This window comes from Bubalus kerabau, chromosome X (genome assembly GCF_029407905.1).
Source record: "Bubalus kerabau isolate K-KA32 ecotype Philippines breed swamp buffalo chromosome X, PCC_UOA_SB_1v2, whole genome shotgun sequence".
Lineage (NCBI taxonomy): Eukaryota > Metazoa > Chordata > Mammalia > Artiodactyla > Bovidae > Bubalus > Bubalus kerabau.
In genome coordinates this window covers 94,547,411-94,566,337 of record NC_073647.1, presented here as the reverse complement: position 1 = coordinate 94,566,337, position 18,927 = coordinate 94,547,411, and the positions used below count along the sequence as shown (strand labels likewise).

Below are 18,927 nucleotides of genomic sequence, written 5' to 3'. Positions count from 1 at the left end.
GTCATCTTCACCTGTTTTGCTGCTTATGGCCCAAGCCTTAAGTTCTCCTCTAGGGCCTAAGATTCATATCTAGATTTTTTCATACTCCCCTACTTTGGTTTTTTTATTTCTTGTTCTTTTCAGAGAACAAGAAATTAGTCCATAGGGACTACTTACCTGGCTAGACCAGAATGACATAGATTGCCTCATGAACTGGAATTCTGACAGCCCAAGAGCTCAATATCCTAGGTCACAAACGATGAAGAGGACTGTACAGGCAATTGCTTTCTTGTGGTCTCTTTTCTGATGGCTGCTGGAATGACAAAAAAAAGAAAGAAATATTACATCTTATAAGAGTAACCATTAAACTCTTTCATATTATTACAAAGTAGAATCAATATAACAAGTCCTCAGCATAATCATAAATAATTTTCCTGCTGTTAACCACCAATGCCAAATATACAGTATTAACATAAAAACAGCTGTAAGTCTTCTTGCTAGCTAACGAACTCCCCTCCTCCATCCCATTGCCAGCAATTATACACCTCAGTATCCAATTATTTCAATGTTCTTTCAGTTCATAACAAATGATAGCTAGAATTGAAAATGTGCCAGATTACCATCACAGCAGTTAATCTTCTTAAAGTTTTCATAGCTGGAGCTCTACATCTACAATTCAGACTCATTTTTGCTTTACATTTTCTCTTCTCCTACACGCCTATGTTTCTTATACATAGACACAATCATGTCAAATAGAATCAGTCAGGGCAACTGAGATCAAAACCCCCATACTCAAGCAGATTCTACACAGTCCTCTATATATAGTGAATTACAGATGGTTCTAGAAAATAGAAGAAGATTATTCCAAAAAGTCAATACATTTTTAAAGCTCCAATTTTCTAATTACAAAAGGCCAAAACTCATCAGTCTCCTGGATATATTCCTATCAAAATTATGATTTATAGTCACCTTCAATTCCAGTGGTGGCATTAATAACTTATCAAACATACACCAAATCCCATTTGTCACAAAGTATTCTAAAGTTATCAAATTGCTTCCCAGCTACCAATATCAGTTCCAAAATTTCCCTAAGATCTAAATACAATAATTTCAAAAAGTTTCCTTAGTATTTCATCTAACTAATAATAATTTTAACAATAACACTATTTATAGTCTAGATTCAAACTAATTTGAATTGTTTGAATTCAAACAATATTATCTTCTAATATACTCCAAATTATGGGCTTCTCTGGTGGCTCAGTGGTAAAGAATACACCTGCAATGCAGGAAGACAGTAGACAAGGTTCAATCCCTGGGTTGGGAAGGTCCCCTGGAGGAGGGCATGGCAACCCACTCCAGTATTCTTGCCCGGAGAATCCCATGGACAGAGGAGGCTGATGGGCTACAGTCCATAGAGTCGCAAAGAGTTGGACACAACTGAAGCGACTGAGCATGCACACACGGATACTCTGAATCACACCTATGCTTAAGCCAAAAAAAAAAAAACTATCCACCATTTCCTAAAACCTTCTTGTTTTTGGTCTTGCTCATCCATTCAAGGAGTCTCTATCTCCTCTCCTTAACTCTGGGTATCCCAATTTTGTTTCCCTTGCAAATTTCTTAACTGGAAGCTATTCATTTTCCTTTATTCATCCCTTCCCATAAATCAAGACCAAGTTAACATCATCTCATGTCTTGTTCACTGGATCCCCAAAGTATTGTTTTACTCAATAGCCCTTCTTTCTTCAGAGTTTACACTGCTTAATTTTATCATCCTGTTAATGTTAAATGTCAACTTTCAGATCTCCCCTTGACATTCACTGAGGACTTTGGTACCAACTGTTTTCTTTCCCCTTTTCATTCTGAAAGCCTTCACTATTCCCCTTGATGATCTAACATCCAAACTTCACAGCTCCATGACATATCCTATTTTAATTTCTTCAGCTCAGCCATCCATTTCTGTAGTGACACCTGGAATGGCTCTACCTCCAAAACCAGAGTCTGCACTCAGAACTACCTGTTTTTCTGCCTGTCCTACACTTTACAGTCTTTGAATTTACCCTTCAACTTTCCAAAGGCCTTCGATTCATCAATGCTCTTAACTCTTCTCAAAGGCCTCAATGTCCCTTTGGACTTCACTTCCTTCTCTACCTAGGAAAGATTCCATGGACAGTGGGACTTCATTGACAGTAACTAGCACACTCAATTCTCCTATCCCCTTGATTTTCCACCATATTTATCCTGCCAATTCCTACTCATAAATCAACCCAACGATTTCTTTTTTCTATTCCTGTTTACAAATTACAAAGTACTATTAAGGAAAATCCTATACTCCTGACCAGTAGTTTCTCCTCCACCCAACTGATCTTCTATTGCTATCAGAGTGATCTTTTACTTTTGGCAGGGGAGGGGGCTGCACTGAGTCTTCTTTGCACCACACAGACTCTCTGGTTGTGGTGCATGGGCTTAGTTGCCCTCAGTATGTGGGATCTTAGTTCCCTGATCAGGGATCAAACTCATGTCCTCCGTATTGGAAGGTAGATTCTTAACCACTGGACCACCAGGGAAGTGCCAGAATGATCTTTTAAAACATAGATTAAGCAAGACTTCATGAATGGCAGAATGAGGGGCTCAGCTAATTTTCTCCCCATGAAAACAATGATATAACTGTACAGATTTGTCAAAAACAACCATTTCAAGATTCTGGAAATAGACCAAAATTAAAAAATAAATTTAAAAGTATTTAAGAAAATCTATTAAATGTTGGCTAAGAACAGTGGGAATCTATGGTGTTTTAGCCTGAGGCTTGTTCATATTCCCACCTCCCTCCCCAGCTCTACTGGAGCTGATATTATAAGGTTAGGGCAAGTCAAATCATAAAAACCAACAACTTGGCTGCTGGAGGGGAATTACTTGTATGAGAATGAGCACACACACAAAAAATTTCTATGCCCAGGGGTGTTGAAGATAACAGCAAACTCCTTAGATCAGAGAAAAGGATCATCACAGTTACCTGAGATTACAGCATTGGTTGGGGCAAGCAACAGAATAGCAGGCCTGCTGAAAGTTTAGCAGAGAGATGCAGAGAGAAAGACAACCCTGGTAGGGCTTAATAAACTCCCTCATACCCCCGTGGGTCTACAATGCTATGTATGTACAAGGTTGCACTCAAGCTCAAGGTACTAGAGAGGATCCTACTTAACTACATTTCCCTGCTTGAATGCTAAGCCTTACAAAGGTACAGAGGAGACACAAGAAGGCCCAGCAGAAAGTAAAAATCAAGGAAACTTTTTAAACTCTCCTGAACTTCAACTATACTTCCAAACCTACACACAATTCCATCGACAAAGAGTAAAAGACAACACTGGCCCAAGGTATTTAGAGACAATCTCTAATAAAACAATTGGCTGAATGCTAAGCTATCCTGACCTGTATGACACCAAGGAAGCCAAGCTTACAAATAAAAAGAGTAGAAACATTAATAGGCTACACACTGAAGAGAGAGAATTCACAGAATTGATCCAGGCAAGCCACCACAGCAACCTCAGAGACAGAATAGGTAGGAATCAGAACCTGAAATTAACCTTTTGAGGAACTGCCAACTGTTTTCCAAAGTGGCTACACCCACTGTTTTCCAAAGTGGCTACATACCGCAACCAGAGAGTCTGTGTGGTGCAAAGAAGACTCAGTGCAACCCCCTCCCCTGCCAAAAGTAAAAGATCACTCTGATAGCAATAGATCAGTTGGGTGGAGGAGAAACTAGTGGTCAGGAGTATAGGATTTTCCTTAATAGTACTTTGTAATTTGTAAACAGGAATAGAAAAAAGAAATCGTTGGGTTGATTTGTGAGTAGGGATTGGCCGGATAAATATAGTGGAAAATCAATAGGATGGCTATGGTCAAAAAGATGGACAATAAACAAGCTTTGGCAAGGATGTGGAAAAAACTGGAACTCTCGTACACTGTTTCTGGGAATGTAAAATTGTGTAACTGCTTTGGAAAACAGTATACCACTATTTACAATAGCTAGAACTAGATGTCCATTGACAGATGAATGGATAAAGAAGCTGTGGTACATATATACAATAGAATAAAAGCCATAAAAAGGAACACATTTAAGTAGTTCTACTGAGGTGAACAAACCTAGAGCCTATTATACAGAGTGAAGTAAGTCAGAAAGAGAAATATAAATATTGTATTCTGACGCATATAAATGGAATCTAGAAAGATGGTACTGATGAACTTATTTTCAGGGCAGCAATGGTGAAACAGACCTAAAAAACAGACTTATGGACACGGTGGGAGGGAAGGAGGAAGTGGGTGAGATGTATGGAGAGAGTAACATGGAAACTTACAATGCCATATGTAAAATAGATAGCCAATAGGAATTTGCTGTATGACTCAGGGAACTCAAATAGGGGCTCTGTGATAATCTAGATGGGTGGGATGGAGAAGGAGATGGGAGGGAGGGAGGGGACATGGGTGTATCTATGGCTGATTCTTGTTGATGTTTGACAAAAAACCCACAAAATTGTGTAAAGAAATTATCCTTCAATTAAAAAAAGCAAAGTGGCAAAAAATAAGTGTTGCCAGTTTCTCAAAAGGTTAAACTTGGAGTAACCTACCATATGTCTGAAACAACCCAAAATATCCATCAATTGATGAATGGATAAACAAAATATGGTATATTCATACAATGGAATACTATTTGGACATAAAAAGGAATAAAGGAAGTTCTGTCACATAACATGGATGAACCTTGAAAACACTATGCTAAGTAAAAAAGTCAGACCAAAAGGAGACATATTATATGATTTCATTTATATAAAATGCTCAGTTCAGTTCAGTTCAGTTATTCAGTCGTGTCCAACTCTTTGCAACCCCATGGACCACAGCACGCCAGGCTTCCCTGTCCATCACCAACTCCTGGAGCTTGCTCAAACTCGTGTCTGTTGAGTCGGTGATGCCATCCAACCATCTCATCCTTTGTCATCCCCTTCTCCTCCTGCCTTCAATCTTTCCCAGCATCACGATCTTTTCCAGTGAGTCAGTTCTTCATATCAGGTGGCCAAAGTATTGGAGTTTCAGCTTCAGAATCACTCCTTCCAATGAATATTCAGGACTGATTTCCTTTAGGATTGACTGGTTTGATCTCCTGGCAGTCCAAGGGACTCTCAAGTGTCTTCTCCAACACCACAGTTCAAAAGCATCAATTCTTTGGTGCTCAGCTTTCTTTATAGTTCAACTCTCACATCCATACATGACTACTGGAAAAACCATAACTTAGACCAGATGGACCTTTGTTGGCATAGTAATGTCTGCTTTCTAATATGCTGTCTAGGTTTGTCATAACTTTTCTTCCACGGAGCAAGCATCTTTAAATTTCATGGTTTTGCTTTATTTTTTTTGCTATATTTTGCTTAAATTTCATGCAGTGACCATCTGCAGTGATTTTGGAGCCCAAGAAAATAAAGTCTCTTACTGTTTCCCCATCTATTTGCCATGAAGTGATGGGACTGGATACCATGATCTTAGTTTTTTGAATGTTGAGTTTTAAGCCAGCTTTATTACTCTCCTCTTTCACCTTCATCAAGAAGCTCTTTAGTTCCTCTTTGCTTTCTGTGATAAGGGTAGTGTCATCTGCATATCTGAGGTTATTGATGTTTCTCCCAGCAATCTTGATTACAGCTTGTGCTTCATCCAGCCTGGCATTTCACATGATGTACTCTGCATATAAGTTACATAAGCAGGGTGACAATATATACCCTTGACGTACTCCTTTCCCAATTTGAAACCTGTTCATTGTTCCATGTCCGGTTCTAACTGTTGCTTCCTGACCTACATGCAGGTTTCTCAGGAGGCAGGTAAGATGATCTGGTATTCCCATCTCTTTCAGAATTTTCCAGTTTGTTGTGATCCACACAGTCAAAGGCTTTGGCATAGTCAATAAAGCAGAAGTAGATGTTTTTCTGGAATTCCCTTGCTTTTTCTATGATCCAACAGATGTTGGCAGTTTGATCTCTGGTTCCTCTGCCTTTTCTAAATCCAGCTTGAACATCTGGAAGTTCCCAGTTCACATACTGTTGAAGCCTCGCTTGGAGAATTTTGAGCATTACTTTGGTAGCGTGTGAAAAGAGTGCAATTGTGTGATAGTTTGAACATTCTTTGGCATTGCCTTTCTTTGGGATTGGAATGAAAACTGACCTTTTCCAGTCCTGTGGCCAATGCTGAGTTTTCTAAATTTGCTGGCATATTGAGTGCAGCACTTTAGCAGCAGCATCTTTTAGGATTTGAAACAGCTCAACTGGAATTCCATCACCTCCACTAGCTTTGTTCATAGTGATGCTTCCTAAGGCCCACTTTACCTCACACTCCAGGATGTGTGGCTCTAGGTGAGTGATCACACCATTGTGGTTATCTGGATCATTAAGATCTTTTTTGTATAGTTCTTCTGTATATTCTTGCCACCTTTTCTTAATATCTTCTGCTTCTGTTAGGTCTGTACCATTTCTGTCCTTTATTGTGCCCATCTTTGCATGAAATGTTCCCTTGGTATCTCTAATTTTCTTGAAGAGATCTCTAGTCTTTCCCATTCTATTGTTTTCCTCTATTTCTTTGCACTGATCACTGAGGAAGTCTTTCTTATCTCTCCTTGCTATTCTTTGGAACACTGCATTCAAATGGGTATATCTTTCCTTTTCTCCTTTGCCTTTAGCTTTCTTTTCTCAGCTATTTGTAAGGCCTCTTCAGGCAACCATTTTGTCTTTCCTATTTCTTTTTCTTGAGGATTGTCTTGATCATTGCCTCCTGTACAATGTCACGAACCTCTGTCCACAGTTCTTCAGGCACTCTGTCTATCAGATCTAATCCCTTGAATCTATTCGTCACTTCCACTGTATAATCATAAGGGATCTGATTTAGATCATATCTGAATGGTCTAGTGGTTTTCCCTACTTTCTTCATTTTAAGTCTGAATTTTGCAATAAGGAGTTCATGATCTGAGCCACAGTCAGCTCCCGGTCTTGTTTTTTGCTGACCGTATAGAGCTTCTCCATCTTCAGCTGCAATAAAATATTCAGAGTGGACAAATTCATAGAGACAGAAAGTAGACTGTTGGTTGCCAGGGACTAAGGGATGGCGAAAATTGGAAGTGACTGCTAACCGGTACAGTTTCTTTTTGGTGTGATGAAAATATTCTGGAATTAGATGGTGGTGATGATTGCACAACCTTGTGAATATATTAAAAACCACTGAGTTATATACTTTAAAATGATGTATTTTATGGTATGTGAATTACATCTCAATTTAAAAAAAGCAATATTTAAGTGAAAGCAGCCAGATGCCAAAGGTTATATAGCGTGTGATTCCATTCATATGAAATTTATAGAAAAGGCATATCTATAGAGACAGAAAGTAGATTAGTGGTTGCATAGGAATAGGGACGAGTAAGGAGACTGACAGACAAAGGGTACAAAAGATCTTGTGGTCTGATGGAAATATTCTAAAGTCAGATTGTGGTCATAGTTGTACAACTATATAATTTACTAAAAATCATTGAATTGTATACTTCAAATAGGTGAATTTTATGGTATGTAAGTTGTACCTGAATAAAGATATCATTAAAAAAGAAAATATAAATAAACTAAGGCTCCTTAGAGAAATGGCAGGTCTCAGGCAGGAAATATATGAGGTAATCTCTATGCCAAAAATCAAGCAAGCTATGAAAACCTAATGACTAGTGTTGAAGGGATACAGGAGGTAACATTTTGGCAAGATATGGGACAATTTGAGTGTTAAAAAGGATAATGAATGCAATCAATTGAAACTCACTGAATATATTTTTAAAAACACGGGTTCATAATGATAAAGCGAGAACAGACACATACAACTCACTGGATATCATTGAAAGTAAGTAAACAGGGCACAAAGCATTTATTCTAAAAACTGGCAATCAAGTCCAAGATAAAGAATTAAGTATCTCTCCTGTCCTCTCTGCACAAGTAACTCAATAGCTGTAATTGATGAGAGAAAGTTTATTTTCAGAAGAATTCCAACTAATTAATGTAGAAGATAAAATTGGAAAATCACCACCTTGAAATTCCTAGTGAAATAATTAATTCTGCTAATGATTATCAATGAATTAAATCAATAGATGAAAGGTTGATGGGAAACATCATATCGAAGGAATCAGACTGTCACCTGCTCATTAAAAGTGGAATAGACATGAGGCTCCAGATGTGACTCAAAGTGCATTACACACCAACCCTTGTGTAATATTCTTGACAAAAAAAATAGTTGAGCCTGAATCAAGCCTCTAAAGCTAACTTCCATTATAGAAAAATATGGAGTGTATAGAGGAATAAAGTAAATGACAGCAGAAGAAAGGTAACAGACAAATCCAAAATGTGGGATTTTCTGTAGGACAACTGACCCACTTTTTGTAACAAGTCGATGGCTTGAAAAAGTAAAGTGCAGACTGCTCTAGATTAAGAGAGGCTTAAGAAATAATATGGACCACAGCCTTGTCTAACTCAGTGAAACTAAGTCATGCTGTGTGGGGCCACCCAAGACGGGAGGGTCATGGTAGAGAGGTCTGACAGAATGTGGTCCACTGGAGAAGGAAATGGCAAATCACTTCAGTATTCTTGCCTTGAGAACCCCATGAACAGTATGAAAAGGCAAAATGATAGGATACTGAAAGGGGAACTCCCTGGGTCGGTAGGTGCCCAATATGCTACTGGAGATCAGTGGAGAAATAACTCCAGAAAGAATGAAGGGATGGAGCCAAAGCAAAAACAATAATGCTGAAGCTGAAACTCCAATACTTTGGCCACCTCATGCGAAGAGTTGACTCACTGGAAAGGACCCTGATGCTGGGAGGGATTGGGGGCAGGAGAAGGGGACGACAGAAGATGAGATGAGATGGCTGGATGGCATCACCGACTCGATGGACATGAGTCTGAGTGAACTCTGGGAGTTGGTGATGGACAGGGAGGCCTGGTGTGCTGCGATTCATGGGGTCGCAAAGAGTCGGACACGACTGAGCGACTGAACTGAACTGAACTGAACTGAAGAAATAATAACCATCTTGTATAACTGAAACCTTGTATACCTTGATCAACATTTTTCCCTTTAACCCCTATCCTCCCTGGTCATCGTAAATATTCCCTAGTGTATACCTGTATCAAATCATAAAGTTGTACACCTTAAATATATGCTTTTTTTTCTTTCTGGTAGCGCTTTGTAGGCTCTTAGTTCCCTGACCAGTGATCAAAGTTGGACTCCTGCATTAGAAGCATGGAGTCCTAACCACTAGACTGCCAGATAATTCCTTAAATATATACTACTTTTATTTGTCAATTACACCTTGTCTTGGTCTGTTCGTCCAGGCTGCTATAACAAAATACCATATACTTGTGTGTGTGTCTGTGTGTGTGTTCAGTTGGTCAGTCATGTCCAACTCTTTGCAACCCGCCAGGCTCCTCTGTGGAGAAGGCGATGGCACCCCACTCCAGCACTCTTGCCTGGAAAATCCCATGGATGGAGGAGCCTGGTAGGCTGCAGTCCATGGGGTCGATAAGAGTCAGACACGACTGAGCGACTTCACTTTCACTTTTCACTTTCATGCATTGGAGAAGGAAATGGCAACCCACTCCGGTGTTCTTGCCTGGAGAATCCCAGGGACGGGGGAGCCTGGTGGGCTGCCGTCTATGGGGTCGCACAGAGTCGGATACGACTGAAGTGACTTAGCAGCAGGCTCCTCTGTCCGTGGGATTCTCCAGGGAAGAATACCGGAATGGGTTGCCATTTCCTACTCCAATTACACCTCATTTTAGTCTGTTTGTCCAGGCTGCTATAACAAAATACCATAGCTTATAAATAACATAAATTTATTTTTTATAGTTCTAGAGACAGGGAGGGAAGTCCAAGATCAAAGTGCTGGCAGATTAAGTGTCTGGTAAGATCCCCTCTTCATAGACAACTCTCTTTTCTCTGTGTCCTCACATGGTGGAATGGGTAAGGGATTTCTCTGAAGTCTTTTTTATAAAGGCACTAATCCTATTCATGAGGGCTCTGTCCTTACGACATAATCATCTTCTAAATGCCCTACCTCCTAACACCATCACGATGGGGGTTAGGTTTCAACATACAAACTTGGGGAAGGGGGTGGAACACAAACATTTAATCTATAGCAATGTCAGTAAGCAGGTAAAAATGATGATAACCAAATGTAATATGAGAACATTGTTTGGATCTTTATATGAACAAACCAACTGTTGGACAATCTTTTGAGATAACCTGAGAAATTTTATAATGAACTGGGTACTAGATACTATTAAGGAATTATTAATTTTGTAAGATAGCATAAGGAGAAGGGCAATGGCAACCCACTCCAGTATTCTTGCCTGGGAAATCCCATGGACGGAGGAGCTTGGTAGGCTGCAGTCCATGGGGTCGCAAAGAGTCGGACATGACTGAGCGACTTCACTTTCACTTTTCCTTTCATGCATTGGAGAAGGAAATGGCAACCCACTCCAGTATTCTTGCCTGGAGAATCCCAGGGACGGGAGCCTGGTGGGCTGCCGTCTATGGGGTCACACAGAGTCAGACACAACTGATGTGACTTAGCAGCAGCAGCAGCAAGATAGCATAACCACAGCATAACTGTTATATAAGAAAATGTCTGTACTTTAGACATGCCTAGTGAATATGTATGGTGAAATAACATGATACCTGGGATTGGCTTTTAAAAAAATTTCAGCAAATTTTAAAAAAGAAGGAAACCAGAATTGAAAGAGACACGTGTACCCCAATGTTCATCGCAGCACTGTTTATCATAGCCAGGACATGGAAGAAACCTAGATGTCCATCAGCAGATGAATGGATAAGAAAGCTGTGGTACATATACACAATGGAGTATTACTCAGCCATCAAAAAGAATACATTTGAATCAGTTCCAATGAGGTGGTTGAAACTGGAGCTGATTTTACAGAGTGAAATAAGCCAGAAAGAAAAACACCAATACAGTATACTAATGCATATATATGGAATTTAGAAAGATGGTAATGATAACCCTGTATGCAAGACAGCAAAAGAGACACAGATGTATAGAACAATCTTTTGGACTCTATGGGAGAGGGACGGGGGGATGATTTGGGAGAATGGCATTGAAACATGTATAATATCATATAAGAAACGAATCACCAGTCCAGGTTTGATGCAGGGTACAGGATGCTTGGGGCTGGTGCACTGGGTTGACCCAGAGGGATGGTATGGGGAGGGAGGTGGGAGGGGGGTTCAAGATTGGGAACACGTGTACACCCGTGGCGGATTCATGTTAATGTATGGCAAAACCAATACACTATTGTAAAGTAATTAGCCTCTAATTAAAATAAATAAATTAAAAAAAAAGAAAGGAAAGAGAAAGGAAAAAAGAGATAGCTGAAACAAGATTGGCAAAATCTTGGTAATTATTGAATGTAGTTAATGGGTACTGCAGAAGGCAATGGCACCCCACTCCAGTACTCTTGCCTGGAAAATCCCAGGGATGGAGGAGCCTGGAAGGCTGCAGTCCATGGGGTAGCTAAGGGTCGGACACAACTGAGTGACTTCATTTTCACGTTTCACTTTCACGCATTGGAGAAGGAAATGGCAACCCACTCCAGTGTTCTTGCCTGGAGAATCCCAGGAATGGGGGAGCCTGGTGGGCTGCCGTCTATGGGTTTGCACAGAGTCGGACACGACTGAAGTGACAGCAGCAGCAGTTAATGGGTACATGAAGGTTCATTATATAATTCTCTTTATTTATGAGTACATTTGAAGACATTTATTTAAAGTCACAAATCTCTCCATGTAACTTCTGAGTATAAAAAAAACTTCAGTAGTTCTCCAAGGTCCAGAGATAAAGCTCAAATCTATAGCATGGTCTATAAAGCCCTCCATAATCCAGTCCCCAGCCTCATCTCCTACTACTCCCTAAATTACAGTCATTAAACCTATTTCACATCCCCATGCCTTTGCTCCTGTTTCCTGTTTTTTGTTATCACACTTCCTCCTAAAACTTTCTGGCCTGAGGAGAGCTTTCTGACACCAGCATAAGTCTCCATGAACCCTTTCTTGACCTCCAATATTCAATCTACTTTGGTTTGAACTTTCTTCTCCTATCATATAATATCTGTGTTCTTATCTGTAGCCTTAGAGTCTTTGCTCAGTTTCAAACTGTACCTAGGAACTGCTGTACCACGTCCTTCCACAGATCTCACTGGACTGTTTCCCACTGAGAGAGCTCAAAAGTCACTATCTTACAGCACAACATTTAAGGAGGCACTCACTCTCAGGGTCAAGCAAGTGTAGCATCGGCACTACAGGCATCTCATTTTGCTTTACCCTAGATCTGGTCCCTCCTCACACCTAAGTCCAAACATTAAAGTCCTTCTATCTTTTATCACTCTGGTCTCAGGTGCACTCACATGTACCTCTTTAATTCCCTTCTGACAGTTGGCATATGGGAAAATGTGCCTCTCTCCATTTGTAACTTGAAAATTTCCCCTGACTGTGGGCCCTGGTTGCTGAGTACAAGGGAAGTGTTGGTGTTATGCCAGTCACAGAAATGGAAATAGCTTAAATCCTTAGTGAAATTAAACATAAGAACCAGCTTTTCGGCCAGAACCACCATCTTCCAGTAATTCGCCAAAATGACCAACACAAAGGGAAAGAAGAGGGGCACCCGCTACATGTTCTCTAGGCCTTTTAGAAAACATGGAGTTGTTCCTTTGGCCACATACATGCGAATCTACAAGAAGGGTGATATTGTAGATATCAAGGGAATGTGTACTGTTCAAAAAGGAATGCCCCACGAATGTTGCCATGGCAAAACTGGGAGAGCCTACAATGTTACCCAGCATGCTGTTGTCATCATTGTAAACAAACAAGTTAAGGACAAGATTCTTGCCAAGAGAATTAATGTGCGTATCGAGCATATTAAGCACTCTAAGAGCCGAGATAGCTTCCTGAAACGTATGAAGGAAAATGATCAGAAAAAGAAGGAAGCCAAAGAGAAAGGGACTTGGGTTCAGCTGAAGTGCCAGCCTGCTCCACCCAGAGAAGTACACTTTGGGAGGACCAATGGAAAGGAACCCAAACTGTTGGAGCCCATTCCCTATGAATTTATGGCCTGATGTGTTATGGCCTGATGTGTGTAAAAATAAAGACCTGGACTGTACAAATGTTTCTCTTAATTAAGTAGAGGTGTTGTGTCCAAATTCAGTGGGTGATGTCTTTTCAAATTTAGTGTCTTTTCTTCCTGAAAGATGAAAGATAGTTTGTTGTTCAGTATGCTCCATTTTTTAATAAACTGCCAGATATTATTTATAAAAATAAATAAATAAACATAAGAACCAGTGCCATCAAATTCTAAAAACTCTTGAAAATACTCCGCAGATCCCTTCAAAGCACTGTTAGTATCTACCTACATCTTCTTCCTCTAAGCGTATGCATGCTAAGTCACTTCAGTCATGTCCGACTCTTTGAGACCCTATGGACTGTAGCCCACCAGGCTCCTCTGTCCATGGGATTCTCCAAGCAAGAATACTGGAGTGGGTTACCATGCCCTCCTCCAGGAAATCTTCCCCACCTAGGGATCAAATCCATGACTCTTAAGTCTCCTGCATTGGCAGGTGGGTTCTTCACTACTAGCACTGCCTTTCTCTCTCTCAAGTTAAACTTCAAAAATTCATCCAATTTTCATTTAATAACTAATATTACAAAAATATTTTATATTTTTCATTGCTTATGTATAATGCTTAATTTATTCTGTAGGCTTTTAATCTGCTACTCTGAAAACACAACCACTACTCTTAGTTTTTCTGATAAAATTGTCCAAAACTTCAAGTCACTAATTTTAAAAATGTTTAAAAATATAACCATAAAAGAATTAAATATTCATCCTGCCAATCATGTTTAAACTATGTTTCAGTATACCAAATAGACCTAGCCAGTCAGAGACAATTCTTTACAAAAGATTTCCAGCTAATAGATGTAGAAAGAATGATAGAACTAGAAAAATTACCAGTTTGAAGCCTCTTATAATATAACTGATTTAGACAATGATCATTGTGCATACATTCATGTTAGTCACTCAGTCATGTCCGATTCTTTGTGATCCCATGGACTGTAGCCCACCAGGCTCCTTTGTCCATGGAATTTTCCAGGCAACAATACTGGAGTGGGTTGACATTTGCTACTCCAGATAATAATTATCACTGGATGCTAAAACTAATAGAAGACAAATAGGGAATTTTAAGTGGGGGGATCAAATGGTCACCAATTTGCAACCAGATACTAGAATAGCATGTGTGAAGGTTTCGATTCAAGAGGAAGAGAGCATGGAATTCTCAATAATGGAAAACGGGGTTTAGAGTTTGAGATAGAAAGTTGTTTTTTTTTTTCCCTTCTCTATATGAATTTATTTTTTTAAATTTATTTTATTTTGTAACTTTACAATATTGTTTCTTTTAATTTTATTTTATTTTTAAACTTTACAATATTGTATTAGTTTTGCCAAATATCGAAATGAATCCGCCACAGGTATACCTGTGTTCCCCATCCTGAACCCTCCTCCCTCCTCCCTCCCCATATCCTCCCTCTGGGTCGTCCCAGTGCACCAGCCCCAAGCATCCAGTATCGTGCATCAAACCTGGACTGGCGACTCGTTTCATACATGATATTATACATGTTTCAATGCCATTCTCCCAAATCTCCCCACCCTCTCCCTCTCCTACAGAGTCCATAAGACTGATCTATACATCAGTGTCTTTTGCTGTCTCGTACACAGGGTTATTGTTACCATCTTTCTAAATTCCATATATATGCGTTAGTATACTGTATTGAAAACGGGGTTTAGAGTTTGAGATAGAAAGTTTTGATAAAAGAAGCTGATACAGGAGCAAGATGTAGGATCTTGGAAGCTACTCAAAGAATTGTGGACTTTCTCTTACAGGGGCTAGGAAGCCACTGAAGGGTTATGTTTTAGAAAGTATTCTCTGGCTATAGTGTGGAGAATGCTTTGGGAGTAGGAAAGTGGGGGCAGGTAGATGAATTAAGAGATAGTTGCAATAGTGGAGGTGAAATGTGATGGCGGCCTGGACCAGAATAGGAATAGGCAATAGGAAAATAGAAGTACATGGATTCAATAGATATTTAGCAAGTAGACCTAAAAGGATTTGGTGGTAGAATAACTAGAGGGAGGACAGTATGACGGTTTCAGGCTTGGGCCACTGAACTAACAGTGGTGCCATTCTCTGAGATAAGGAACAGAAGAGGAGGAACAAGTTTTGACAGAAAAGGGAAGAACAAGCTCAATATGGGAAATGGTGAATTTGAGATGCCTATCCACATAGGCAGATGGATACACTGGGTCTAAAACTCAGAAAAGAAGTCTGAGTTGAACATACACTTGTGTAAAGTGAATGTATAGTAAGCAACTGAAGCCATGGGAACAGATAAGAGAACCCCAATTAAAAAAAAAAAGAAAACAGCAGAAGTTCCCTGATGGTCTAGTGGTTACGATTCTGGGCTTTCACTGCCATGGCCTGGCTTCAGTCCCTAGCTGGGGAACTGAGATACCAAAAGTCATGCAGCCTGGCCAAAAAACAAAACAGAAAAGCAAAGCATAACACATTCCCTGTAGTCCCATATCTTTAACCTTATTATCTATGTTCAGTTCAGTTCAGTTCAGTCACTCAGTCGTGTTCGACTCTTTGTGACCCCATGAATCGCAGCACGCCAGGCCTCCCTGTCCATCACCAACTCCTGGAGTTCACCCAGACTCACATCCATCGAGTCAGTGATGCCATCCAGCCATCTCATCCTCTGTCGTCCCCTTCTCCTCCTGCCCCCAATCCCTCCCAGCATCAGAGTCTTTTCCAATGAGTCAACTCTTCGCATGAGGTGGCCAAAGTACTGGAGTTTCAGCTTTAGCATCATTCCTTCCAAAGAACACCCAGGGCTGATCTCCTTTAGAATGGACTGCTTGGATCTCCTCGCAGTCCAAGGGACTCTCAAGAGTCTTCTCCAACACCACAGTTCAAAAGCATCAATTCTTCGGCGCTCAGTAGTTTAGAAAAGGCTAAAGAAACAAATAGGCTAAAGAAACAAAAAGGCTAAAGAAACAAAATATCATTCTTCTCCTTTCTAGGCTCCTTGCCATAACCACCCTTCCACTTCTATGCACAGTTTTCTATCTCAGAGGGCCAAGTTATAAGGTAGCTGAGTAAATTAGGATTTTTTGCATTATTACATTTCATTCTCTTCTTTGATGGAAACTTGAAAGATACCCTAGTCTCATTAAAAGAAAACTTAGAAACTCTGTCTTAAAGTAGGTTAATTCTCTTAGAAGCATGCTTTCAGATAGCTACTTTTATCCATTATATTTAATTTTAAGACAATAACCTTTCCCGGTCCTTATTTGCAATTCTGAGAGCACCTTACAGAATAAGGCATATTTCCTCCTTTTTAATAAGGTATGTAAATACTTGTTGTCAAATTTAGCAGATTAAAATAGAAGGGTACATTATTACGAGGTTTTGACAGTCAGATTTTTGAAGCTTGAACTAGATGATCCTTAAAGTTCTTAGAGTCAATAAAGATTCTATGATTAAAGTATAATAGTCTTGGCTCCCTCAAACATTTTCCCTTGACTCTGTCACCAAGGATGACACAGAACGAGCCAGACCAGGTCAGTTTTCATGCAAAAATAAGTTTGGACTATGTGAAAGGCCTCTATTTTACAAGAAATAAGCCTTCTTATGACCTTGAAGCACTGACCCATGAAAACACTTAGAAATTGGACCTATTTTGTGTACTGTAACAGGTCTGTTAGCTCAGATCCTATATACAACAGTAACTGAAGGTAGATGAACAGCACTAACCCTTATTTGACAGACTGATTTCAACATGGGAGAAAAGTCTCCAATCAGGCTGAAAAGAGTTGAGCTGCAAATTTCCCTTCTTGATATTTTTAAATAGTTAGTTGTATGAACACACCAACAGCATACTAAGCAAATCTGCAGATGATAGATGGAAAGAAAGCTAGTACAACCGGACGACATTTAGGATTCAAAATAAGCTTGACAAGCAGGAATAATAGGCTAAATAAATAAATAAACAAGGTGAAGAGAAAGAGATCAACTTAAAGAGTGCATTCCGAGTCCTAAAACACAACTGTGCAAATACCAAATGGATGAACACAGAAGCAGAGTCAGTCTTAGGAATTCCGACTACCTCAACATAAGTCAACAGAGTGATTGACGTGATTGTCAAAAAGAAAAAGAAAAAAAAAAGGCAAAAGCTAAATAAATCTTGGCCTGCATAAGTAGTAGCATAGGATCTAAAACAAAAAGGCATTGACTCCCCTCTCTGTAGTGAGGGGAAATAGTACATTTCATTGCTTGAAATAGTACATTTCATTCTAGATGCCAATCTTTAAAGAGAGATATTGGTGAACTGAAGTAAGAGCAGAACAGAATAACCAGAATGATGAGTGGATCTTAAAACTCTGTCATGAGAATAGTGGCAGTAAAGGAATTGCAGACGTTTAGCACAAAGACAAGACTTAGTAGAGGAAACCAATGACCACTGTTTTCAAATGTAAATGTCATCAAGTACCAAAGCTGCGCAACAATAGAAAAGACTGTCTCTGGAGCATATCCTCAAATAATGAAGTGCTCAAGCACAGACCACAATCATTTTATGGGAATACTGAGAGAGATTCAAAAGCCTGGGATAATTCATAGGTCTCTCTGCTAAAAAAGCCAAAAGCCATGATACTCCAGTAGTAATAAATATACCTAGTACAAGATCTTGGTTTCTAAATATCATTCTTCATTTAAGAGAGCCAAAGCTCCTTGGAGAAATAGCTGGTCCCATGGCGATAGCAGGTATATGATAAGCAAGTATATGATAAGCTTGTAATGCATATATATCATATAGCAAGTATATGATAAGCTTGAAATAGTCTTATTGTCCCAGAAAGTAAGGAAGTGCTAAATAATGATGGGGATATGTAAATGGACACAGATATCAGCTTGAAAGGGCTCCTACTGCCCAAGTCTGGGCCAATTTAACTATAAAACTGAATAATGACAGTAAAACATTACTATTGTTGTTGTTCGGTCACTAAGTCGTGTCTGACTCTTTGCAACCCCAACGCCTCCCTGTTCCTCACATTATAACCCACGTTATAAAATATTATAGGGCTATCTTCCCTGGTGGCTCAGATGGTAAAGCATCTGCCTACAATGCAGGAGATCCGGGTTCAATCCCTGGGTCGGGAAGATTTCCTGGAGAAGGAACCCACTCCAGTATTCTTGCCTGGAAAATCCCATGGATGGAGGAGCCTGGTAGGCTACAGTCCATGGGGTCACAAAGAGTCGGACACGACTGAGCTACTTCACTTTTACTATAAAATAGTATAACTCATGCAAAAAATAAGAACCCATGTATCCATACTGATAATCAATCTATCAATACATGGGATAAAAGGAAAGCTCTTTGTTTCAGCAGAACGCCAACTAATGTAGAAATAAAGATATATTTAGAAAACCACTATTTTCCAAACTACATAGTAATGAGTAATTCAGGTAAGAAATATCAGTGAACGCTAAAAACTATTAGGTGAAAATTTGATGAGGAACAAGACATTTATACAGTCTCAAATTATCCCCTCACAAATTGTATATTGATTACAAAGGAAAAAACAGTATATTTACAGTGGAGAAACCTGGCAGACTTCACTTTACCAAATAGCCAAACTTAGCATCAGCGATCGTGGGACAGGCAAACATCATGTGCTTTCTGGTGTAATGCATTGAGAACAAATCACTTCTTCAATATTCCTATAAAAAATGCATAACCTGAAGTTAATCATTGGGAAGCATCAGATAAACCGAA

General features: G+C 39.6%; 2 protein-coding genes across 4 annotated transcripts in view; one reads left to right on the top strand and one right to left on the bottom strand.

The window, feature by feature from the left end:
- SNX12 (sorting nexin 12) overlaps positions 1–18,927 on the bottom strand; it is a 103,568-nt gene that overhangs the window by 39,447 nt on the left and 45,194 nt on the right. For 2 of the 3 annotated variants that reach the window (XR_008707836.1, XR_008707837.1), the window contains exon 5: positions 157–292. The gene's annotated coding sequence lies outside the window, so the exon portion shown is untranslated. The remainder of the gene's footprint in view (positions 1–156; positions 293–18,927) is intronic. The other variant, XR_008707838.1, reaches the window with a different exon arrangement.
- Positions 12,675–13,157, top strand: LOC129638451 (60S ribosomal protein L21-like). The gene has a single exon (XM_055562873.1). It carries the CDS (start codon positions 12,675–12,677, stop codon positions 13,155–13,157), a length of 483 nt encoding a protein of 160 aa, XP_055418848.1.